Below are 11,136 nucleotides of genomic sequence, written 5' to 3' on the forward strand. Positions count from 1 at the left end.
TCAGAGTTTGTCACATTTTATGTCTTCTAGCACCTCCTTGTGGACAATCCGGTAGTTCCAATTCTATGCTATGGCACTTGGGCATTTTCTGACAGAGCTGTTCGGCGAAGGCTGTGCCTATTCTGCCACCTACCACTTACAGGTATGTTGCTGATTATTGTGTGCACTTGGGAACTTGATTGCTTTAACCTTATCAGGGTAGTGTCTGTTATTTCTTGGTATAGGTTGTGGCCAAAGTAGCTCACCACTGGTAGGTAAATGGTGCTTTCTCTTGGTTCACTTTAATTGCCCTTTCTCTGGTTCTATCCAGTGAAGATCGCAGGTTGGTCTCATGTTCTACCTTGCTGTGGCCATAGACAAGGATGTCATCCACAATGGCAAAAACACCCAGGAACCAATGAGCCTTTGTATCTCATCTTGTGCTGATATGATTCAGAATAAGGTGTCAGGAACCTGTATCTCCTAAAGGCAGTGTTAAAGGTGGTCAGCATGGATGATTCTTTACTGTTCTATGGCCCAATACCCAGGCTTTGCATCTAGACCAGTAAAGTACTGTGCCCTGGCCACTTCTGGTATAACATTGTCTAGTGTCAGGAGCAGGTTTGACGAAAATAAAACATTCCCCAGGTAACAGTGCAGTGCATTGGAACACATCAGAAACTCATCTATAATGCTGCAAGATCTGGGTTGTGCATCAATGACAGGGACCAGTCATATTTGGTTTCAAGTCTAGGCATGTTCTCATGCTCAATACTAGGGGAGCATTTGTGGAAACAATGTCAAAGTCCAGTAGTGCATCTGCTTGTACTTGCACATCAGTTTACATGAACCCTCCAAGGTAACTGCATGCCCACGGTAACATAAGATTTGGCTGAATGGTGGACCAAGGACTGCATTTTAATAGTTCAAGTAGAGTACCTATGTATATTTTGAATTTGACCTTGTGCCTTTTTTGACCTACTTCCAGCTCTACAAAAACCTCTTCTCTGGATGTGTCTGCAATGTCTTGATGGAATCACTGAGTAGCTTGTCGACATGCTCTGAACTGAGCATGTACTTCTTTCCTTCCTCCACAGAAACGCTGTTTCTGTGTTCTAACAGTACACGTACATGGCAGTGAAGAGCGGCTGTGCACGTCGGATTATGGGAGCGAGCGCATTGAGATCTTTCTTAATTCTACGCAAATGAGAAGCATCTCATGGCAGCATCATGTGGTGCATATCGTCATGTCATATCAAGCCACAAGGTGAAATCATTGTGTTGAGTTGTGACAAACTGGATGGAGGAGAGGATTATCACTGCTCACTGATTATCACTATTATTTCTGTACTCTTCGAAATTAATCTGGGGAAATGCATAGGCATATTTAATATGCGAAGTATTGAAAGCGTTTGAAACAGTCGGCACTTCTGGACGAGTGAACTTGCTTGCATTTATAGTGACACGGCCCCAAAGAAGCAAGCATGAGACAAAATAAGAGTTTTGCTTTGCTGCAATGTACCTGACGGAGTGAAAAGTGCACCGAAGTGTCAAAGTTGTTAAATGATATGCTAAACTAGAAGTAAAATAGTTCAGTTAGCTATATAACTTAAATGTACAAAAGTTTTAATGTATTCTAATGTAATGTAGAAATTGAGATAGATTAATTTGCTATCATTATTTTTGAAGGTGTATATAGCTAAACCCTAATCCTAAATTAAAATCTTGAGATTTAGAATACCAAGTAGTAGTTCGAGTGACTACAAAGTTCAGTTACATGCTGTCTGGTGTCGCTTGCTCCCATATCCACAGCAGCAGGTAACTGCATTTCTCAGCCTCAGACTTGTTAGGCAGCAGACCGGTGACCGTGACCTCTGTCAGCGGAGTTTTCGCCAAGCGGCGAGTAATCTGGACGAATCCCGGTCCCTGTGGAGATTTCTAGCGACTCCATCTCTCGGTGTGGTTCCCTTCTGACACCATGTAGTATTTGCTTATTTTTCTGTCAGTCAGAATAGTTTCTACAATAAAGAATGAATGCTGAGACATGGTAAGGATGAATGTTAATGTTATTTAATTCTAGTATTTTAACTAGTATTGACTAGTATTGTGAACCAGTTTTTAGTTTAACAATTTGAACAAATTTCTACAAAAAAGTAAGTCCATAACAATTTTAAACTTGGTCTTATGTTATGAACAGTAGAAATGCTGTTATGGATCGCCTCGTTAGCTTCTGCGAGGACCTTCCTGCAGATTTGGCTCATCTGTTGTTTGGGCGTTCTAGTGGGCCATCCTCTAAGATTCACGTATGTTTGGTTTTCTTTCCACATCAGATATTCCTCCTTCCAGTCCTGCACGTCTTCTTTGGCATCTCAACATCGTTCTTTGCCTCTTGCTCCTCTTTGAACAGAAATTCCGATGTGTCCTTCAATGCTTCGATATTCTGGTGAGTCATGCTTTCTGAGTCACGCTGTGTGCTGGTTCACTTTTCGCACAGTAACCGCACTTGTGTGAGTGATGGTCCTGCCTCTTCTCATATCAACAGTGGAGTGGCAGGAACAGAATCAGCTCCAGCGCGTTTTGGTTCGGGTCCGTGGTGCCCATGGCATCGTCGTAAAGTCTGCTGATGCTTCAAGTTCAGGCTCACTCATTTCTTGTTGATTCATGTCAAAAAATCATTGTGCTGTGAGCAAGTCCTGTGAATCTTTTTGGTTGTTTTCTTTTTGATTGACATTTACAGTAGTTTGGAAGATTAGCTACTGTTGAATAGTTCATTTTCAAGTTCAATGACTTCTTTGTTGTAATTAGACAGAGCTTTCTGATAATTAAGATGTCTTTGGGTATTACACTATGTTGACAAATTGTATAGAAACATTTGATATATGTAGATATTTCAGTTATATTTAACTTTGCCTACTCTAGTTGCCATCTCACTAATTAATCAGCAGCTTCTTATTTTGCATACTGTCACCCGAGTGTTATGAAATATCTAAATTGTGAATACCCATTGGTTGGAGACTCAAGATAAGAATATTACAATCGGTACAGCAGTTTAGTACAGCAGGCAGTTTTAATAGATATCAGCTTTTCCTCACTATCTTACTCTCACCATCGCACTGCACTCATACTTTCTTTCCCCTGCCCTAGTTGGCTAATATGTAAATTGACTGTGATTGCACACCACTTACGGTATGTAGTTACCTGACTGGTCTAAAAACTGAAATGAATGTTTAGTGAGAATTATACTAAAAATTGAAAGTATTCTAAGTGTTTTTCCTAAGTACAAAGATCTAGTCTGTTTAAAAACAAGCCATGGAGGCTTCGCATTAAAATCACAAGAGCTGAACGGCTGTGGTATTAAACCAATCTCCTGTGTGCACAGCAGTTTCTAGTGTGTAATAAGGTGATCATTTCTACCCCTGCTGATGAGTCCGTTGTGATTCTTTTTTTCTCCAGGTAGGCATGACTAACAACACAGTGGAAGAGGAGAAACATCATGGCAATACAAACACAAACAAATAACAAAAATATATACATTTAAAAAACTAGCTGAGACTGTAAATCCATATTTTAAGGCATTTAGCTGACGTGTTTACCTGAAGTGACTTAGAGTCATGTAACTTGAGTAACTCAGGCACCCAACAGTGCCAAGGCACCCTTGGCAGTGGTGCGGCTTGAACTGGCAACCTTCTGATTATGAGTGCCTTAGCCATTGTGCCATCTCTAGCAGTCATGCTAGAATGGGAGTAGCCATGGACACTACAATGATATCTCACTATTGTCATGATAAATTATGTCACATTTTACTTTTCTGTGTATATCATGGGTACTGTCTGTACTAGAAACACAAACTAACTGCATGCTTCATTAAAAAATAGCAATTGTAGCAATTGCCTGTAAATAATTGATAAAACAATGTTATTTGTTTGTATTTTCATGTATGCATTTATACTTAGATATTCACTTATTTTAACAATTGCATGATTTCTCCCCTTCTTCCGTCTTGGTTAATTGTTGTACACACTAACTGAAGAACATTTCTGGACTCATGGCCTGTTTAAATGAGAAACTGCTGTACTACTGTTTTGCTAGTGTATTGTTTCCAGTCCATTAGTGAACCTCTGAATACGTACCATGAAAATGTATCCTGATTTTTTGTTTGTTTGTTTGTTTGTTTAGCCATGTTGCCCACCTTCAGATGGGAGCCATGCCAAGACTGACATGTTTGGTTCGGTCCGCTGTCTGATTACTGAGGTGAAGAGATGTCTGCCACACACTGTCCAATCAGAGGCAGGAACAATCGGCAGTGAAACCCAGCACTGTGAGGCTGGTACATAAACGAGTCATAAAGTGATTATAAGTGACTATAAGGTGCTTGAGGAAGCACAAGAAAAAACACACAGCCAGCACACTCACTATGAAATTCTACAAATATATTTTGACAAAACTGATTAATACTACATGTTACCAGCAATTACGACAGTTCTACTGAGGAGTTGTGATTACTTAACCAAGTTATGAAATGATTACTCTTGGCAACAGTTTTACAAAAGCCGTATTATTAACAGGCTTGCCAAATAATCTTCTTAACCAGGATATTTAACCTACATGCTTTGCTGGTCAGGGATGTCTGAATGAAAGCTGTATCCTTTAGCTAGTTTTACATAAGATGCTTAAAGCTGTGTAATGTTTGAGGTCCCAGTACTGCATTAGCCACAGCAGACAAGCACAGGAAACCTGTCGGGGAGCATCTTCCATCCAAGGGCTCCTATATTATTAAGACAATGTGGTAGAATACAGAATGCAGTTCCAGTTCATGCGCAAGGATGTCACATCCATAGTGCAAGCACCAGTGAACAAAGAGGCCTAGAAAAATAGGACCCAGATGCTGTTTGTTTTCCTCGGCGTACAGCAGCAATATGAACCCTTCATGGACCCCTTTATGACACATCATAAACTCCGGTCCTGAGAAAGCCACCACGGAGTGTCTTGTGTAGTTTCAGCACGAGCATAACAAGTTCTATCCGCAAAGAACTAAGGAGCTTGGTTGGGTGTGTGAGATCAGGAAAGCCATGAGTTGTCATGGGATGGGGTTATGAAGTTGTCACATGGGGTTATGAAGCACTTCCGCTAACAGGTGAGTTCACTGCTCACTGCTGGAGACACACACTCGTGGGAAGGGCTCTCTGGAAGGCACTGGGGTGATGGAGGTGCATGTTCACGGATGGGCTGTGTGGAATGGGATCAGACTGTATCATCAACAGATAAGTCACGGTGGCCCTCGTCAGCAACAGCACAACTGGCTGCTCAGCTTGTGCCACTGTCAACAACAGATATGTTCCCACAACACGCACTCAACCACACCCACCCCACTAAAGGTTTTACAAACCCTAAAATACCACACTCTTTGTATGGGAAACATATAGAAGTATAAAACTCAAAGTGATTTTGTCAGTTATTAACTGATGATACGCAGGCATGATCACAAGCTTCTACTCAGCACACGTATCTGTGAGATTCTTCACATTCAGGGTCAGTGTCCCACAGATAAACAAAAAAAAAACAAAACATTCATGACCTATCAAGTGAAAGGAGAGACTGGAATGAGGTGTGGTTTTCAGCAGAAGCACAGATTAGATATTTACATCATCTCTGATTAAACCCCGTGGCATCCAGAAGCCATATTTATTGTTCTAATTAATACATTTAGTTCTTTGTATATAGTATTATATTTTCTGTTCTAGTTACTAGAACATTTTGTTTTGTTATGGTGCCGGTAGCATGGAAGGATTAGAGATTAGAGGATTAGAGATTACAATTTGACTGGTGTAAATCTACTGTAAATCAGATCCTGCATCAACTCTAAACCTGCAAGGTGCTCCTGATAGTCGCTTAAATTTAACATTTTGTTTGGGAATAGTAATCCGTGTGAAAAAAATCTTTAAGAGTTTGATTTAAAATTTTATGAACAAAAGCAATATTGTTCTTAACAAAAGGAATTTCAAACAGGTCAACCATTCGTAAAAGGCATAATAAGCGACAGAGGCTTTCATGCATTTATTTCCTAAATTCTGAAACCTCCAGTACAAATTATCAGTTACACTTTGCACCAGAGTTTCAATATCATTCAATCCATGGAATGCACACTGCTGCCTCTCCCATTTGTATGAAACGTTGAACTCATTTCCAGAGATATGAAACTGTATTACTGTAGGGTGAGGCACAGATCAATGACATTCCGCAGGGATGTCCTCCACCTAGCACGAGGTAGGCAGTGGTAATTACTGACCTAGGATCAGTCAAGCATCAATTAACCTGGGCATCCTTATTCAGAACAGAGATAAATCTGACCTCAGGTCAGTTACGAGTCTAAGGTAGTTACACTGTGAACCCTACCAGGACAGCATGGATATCTGAGGGACATTAAGACTTCTGTCAGTGGTTGTGTAGAAACTAAAAAGTGGGGGCACAGGAAGAAAGGATTGGGATGGGGGGGGGGTGGGGGTGGTTTGCATAGTGTGAGACAGAGAGGGAAAAGTAAAGAAAGAGAGGAGGTGTGGGGTTAGTGGGGAAAGAGAAGGGCAGAGTGATATGAAGAAAGAGGAGGAGAGAGAGAGAGAGAGAAGGAGAGGGTGGGAGGATATACATACACACACAGTCACACACACACAGTCTATGGTTCATGCAAATAAAATAAAATCAGACAACTTACTTGTCAGCTGACGATATGTGAGCTGACGCAGGCAGGTGGTCAGACAGTGCACTGACTCCTGTGGGCTGACTGTCTTTCTCTTGGCCACTGTTGTCCAGGGCAAATTCCCTGACAGAAACAATGATCCCTGCACTGGAGGCGCTCGTCTCTGGGCTGGAGCTGGGCTTCTCAGTGCTGTGGAAGGCTGTGTTCTTCGAGCAGAGGCTGGGATCGCAGAGACCACCCTGCTGTCCTTTGTCTGCATGGACAGGGGGTCCTTTGTGCGTACTGCCAGTGACTGCGGCTTCTGCCTTTGTGCTGCCAGCGTCCTGCACCTTTTCAAGCTCAGGTGCCTGTTGGAGGGTCCCCTTTACAACAGGCAGGAGGCGTGTAGTGGTGCTCTCCTCTGCGATTGGTTTGTGGCTCTCTGGTGGTGGCCCTGAGTCAGACCGGTGCCTGGAGTCCCGTTCACCTGCACTGACTGTGAAGTCTCTATAGGTGTCCACTCTCACAACTCTGTAGCCAGCTGCAGGTGTCGCATGCTCAGGTGCACTGTTGTCCTCTGTCTCCGCGCTAAGGCTAACAGCATTCCCCTTGGCCCCGCCCCTGGTTATCGGCCAGCCAGACATCAGGGAGGGGTGGGTCCCTACAGCCAGGTCAGGGCGTGTTGCCTGGCTACGGCCTGTGACTGACACGTCCCTCTTTGGACTCCAGGGCGAGGCAGCCACACATTCCTCAGACACACGCGCTTGCTGAACTGGCACGTCTTGTTCTGGAGTAGCCAAATCTGGAAGGTGCTGGAATGCTTTTCCTCCCACTGTCACATTCTCTCTTTCGGAGTGTTTTTTAACTTCAGTGCGTTGATCTACTGTCTTCACTATGGCATTCTGCGGTTTGCTCTTAGTCATTTCAAAGGACTCCAGCATCTTCTCGGCTTCATATTTCATCTCTACTGTGTCTATTTGTTGGTTCATTGCCACATATTCCTCCCCCCTCCAGTACTTTTCTGAGCTCAGTTCAACATCATACTCATGTGTGCCCACCTTCACTGGGTTTTCAGCCACATCATCCCTCTCTGAGTCACATCTGTCAATAACCACCTTAGATGAATGAAGATCATATAAATCATTATTAGTGGTTATAAGTGTTTGAAGGTCACTAATGAGTGTCCTACTTTCCTGTACTAGTTTACTATGACCAGTAGGCCCAGGCGTGGGTCCTGACCCACTGATAAGTTCTCGAACCACTAGCTGGTTTTCCTCCCCACTCTCCCCTGCTTTATAGTTTTGCAAATGGATTAGTTTGCCAATATTTGCTTCCTGGCATTTATTAAGGGAAGAGGGACACCGATCAGAGGCGACTGTAGTCAGGTGAGCTGTAGTTGCAGAGATGCCTTTGGAAGGCAAAGTGTTCCGAGGAACTTTATTAAAAGTATCAGATGAGAGACTGCTGGTGACGTTTGGCTCTGGTGAAGCTTGTTTAACAAGCTTAGTTTCTTTTCCTGAATGACTAAGTTCACGTACGGTAAGTGTGCTTGTCAGGTCGTAATTTGGGACAGTGACATTGTTTGAGCCAGCGTACGAAGATGCTGTGGGGTCAAGAGTAGGGTCACATGTCTTAGAACTGGTTGCTTCCAGCTGAGGCGAGCAGATGCTTGACACATCCTGTAGCTGGACAGATTCATCGCCATGGCAATCCTGTTCAGTGGCAGTTGAACAACTGGAGCTTTGCTCAGGAGGGACGATGAGAGAACTCTGTGGGAAAACTGATGTGGAGAAGGTGGTGGATATGCTGTCTGACCCCATTTGACCTTTTGAGGACTCCTTAGCTTTTTCATGTGTCACCATGTCGAAGGTGGATTCAGTGGTGGTAGCTTTCAATGGCAAATTTGACCTGCCCCCTTTCTGGCTCTCTAGGTCAGAAAGAGAGAGATGATCCATGCCACCAGTGACAGTGCTCTCACTGAGGTGGTGTACTGGACTCAGGACTGAGTCAGTGCTCCTGAAGTCTGTTTCAACTACTTCAGGCAATGCTTCTGCTATGCTGTGGCTCTTTACAGTGAAGTCTTTGGTTGCAAGGGGGATATTTAGAGTTTTAGGAGTGGCAAGGTTAGTAGTGGCAAAACCAGGGCCTACTGGAGGAGTCTGGCAGCCATCGCTGTCAGAAGATTCGTCAATATACAAAATGGAATCATCATCTGTGTTAGCTGGCATAAAACCCACAACAGCTGGGACTACAACGTCCATGCTTCCAGCCGCATTGGACCTGGGCCTGTCATTCTGGCCATCCTGGACTTGGGATTGGTCAGTAAGGATAAGAGGAGGTGCTGTAGGTGTGGCTTCGGGTTCTACTAACCTATGACTTTCTTGCTGGCTGCCTGAAGCTTGCACTGGGATTTCCTGGCATTTATTCTCCTGTTCCCAAATGGAACCTTTGACCTCTGACACTTTGTTGAGACTTGTAACAATCTTCGAGAAGTCTGCCGCCTTCTTCTTCCTCCAGCCAAGATTGAATGTTGGAAAGCGCTTGGGCTTACGGAGGTCAGTCTCTGACTGAGTGAGCCGCACCTTCTGGAGAGAGAGAGAGAGAGAGAGAGAGAGAGAGAGAGAGAGAGAGAGAGAGATTGGGGAGAAAAACCACTAGGATGAGAATCTTGAACACTAACATACCAGTATTTTTTTTAGCTTCAGTGAAGCGTTATAGTTCAATATTCTTGAAGAGTAATATCTTGTTAACTGCTCATTTTCACATCATTGCTGTCTTAAAATTTAAAACAGTACAGCATAATGAATGTAAATTATATACATGGTGCATGCATAAATTATGTAATTTTAAAATGGCTGAATGCGTCGTGGATTCCTCAGAGGTCTGTGTGCTTCCACAGATGTGTTAAAGATCATGCAGAAAGTATTCTTCAGAAGGGTTCTGGAGTTAAGAGAGGCTCAATCAGGTGTAACTCAACTGACCTGACTATCTTCTTACACCAGTATATGAGGAGAAAAAAGGAGGAAGAGCTGATTAAATATAGTAAGGTGTCTGCACGGGATTATATGCATATATAATTTTCCAGTTAAAGGTAACATCACTCAACAGGTTTCCTGGAAGAGGAGCATATATAGAGCAGGGGTATAATTAAAAGAAATTAAATATTTAAATTCTAAATATCGCAGCACTAATGTATGCTAATGCACAGTGACTTTAGTGACAGTGATTTTAATAAAATGTTTTTTTGGTGCACAATATATGTTTTGAACATCCATTGTAAATAATTGCATTCCATAAAGTAATATTGTTTGCCTGTAACAGATTTCATTAAGAGCAAACAGAAGCTATTATATGCAAATTAGTATCTGTACTGCCATTGTAATTTGATGTGATATGTTAAAAACAAATATGTAAAATATTGGTCTCCATTGTTTTGAATGCCTTGCTCCACCCATTGCCAAACAAAACAAAACAAAACAAAACAAAAACAAAAAAACATACAATTGCTCCTGTGGAGAACATGAGACTGGTAGTGAACTTTGGGTGGGGAACATAACCAAAACAATCCAAAGACTAGACTTAGATTTTCAGTAGATTTCTTTTGCTCCACAGTCTGTTAATAGCACAGACGCCTGCTGTGAAATTTGTCTCTGTGTGTCTAATAAGACGTCAGATCCACCAAATCATAACAATGGCACCCGGAATGTCCATAGTTGGCACACAAGTAGGCAGTGTACATTCAGTAAGTCTGGACTGTCAGGGTGGAGAACTCTCACATTCTTTGTGATGGAATGTAAGAGGGTACCTGAAAAACCACCACTACAGCAAAGAACAAAGAAACACATAGAAACCCACACCTGGAAAAAAGTATATTTCACCGATGTATTAACATCATCAGCAAGAAGAGGTTTTACTGGTTCTAAAACCCTATTAACATTTGGGAAAAATGAATCATACCAGAAGCAAGTCTTCCACTAGAACATCCATAACGTGTAATAAGTTGAAACAGATGAGTTAAAACAGTGAGGTGCAGAATTCACCACAATGAAGAAAATGATCAAACATGGTTTTATTACATGGTTTTATTACATGGTCTTATTACATGGTTTTATTACATGGTTTTATTACATGGTCTTATTACATGGTCTTATTACATGGTTTTATTACATGGTCTTATTACATGGTTTTATTACATGGTCTTATTACATGGTCTTATTACATGGTTTTATTACATGGTCTTATTACATGGTCTTATTACATGGTTTTATTACATGGTCTTATTACATGGTTTTATTACATGGTCTTATTACATGGTCTTATTACATGGTCTTATTACATGGTCTTATTACATGGTCTTATTACATGGTTTTATTACATGGTCTTATTACATGGTCTTATTACATGGTCTTATTGAGAGATGCATATTGCGTTTTGAATAGCCAATACCAAATACCAGTTGCATATTTATTTGACAGATTCAGTTT

At 41.9% G+C, this 11,136-nt stretch overlaps 1 protein-coding gene across 3 annotated transcripts in view; it reads right to left on the minus strand.

Annotated features, from left to right (window-relative positions):
- Positions 1 to 7,668, minus strand: part of crybg2 (crystallin beta-gamma domain containing 2) — a 30,858-nt gene extending 23,190 nt beyond the window's left edge. For 2 of the 3 annotated variants that reach the window (XR_014122708.1, XM_081710875.1), the window contains exon 1: positions 6,689 to 7,668. Coding sequence is in view for 2 of the 3 variants with exons in the window: in XM_081710875.1 (XP_081567001.1) it covers positions 6,689 to 7,641 (953 nt within the window). In the remaining variant the exon portion in view is untranslated. The remainder of the gene's footprint in view (positions 1 to 6,688) is intronic. The other variant, XM_027014427.3, reaches the window with a different exon arrangement.
- Between the last annotated feature and the right edge of the window lie 3,468 nt (positions 7,669 to 11,136).

Source organism: Electrophorus electricus, chromosome 3 (assembly GCF_041902795.1).
Source record: "Electrophorus electricus isolate QZ-2024a chromosome 3, ASM4190279v1, whole genome shotgun sequence".
Taxonomy (NCBI): Eukaryota; Metazoa; Chordata; class Actinopteri; order Gymnotiformes; family Gymnotidae; genus Electrophorus; species Electrophorus electricus.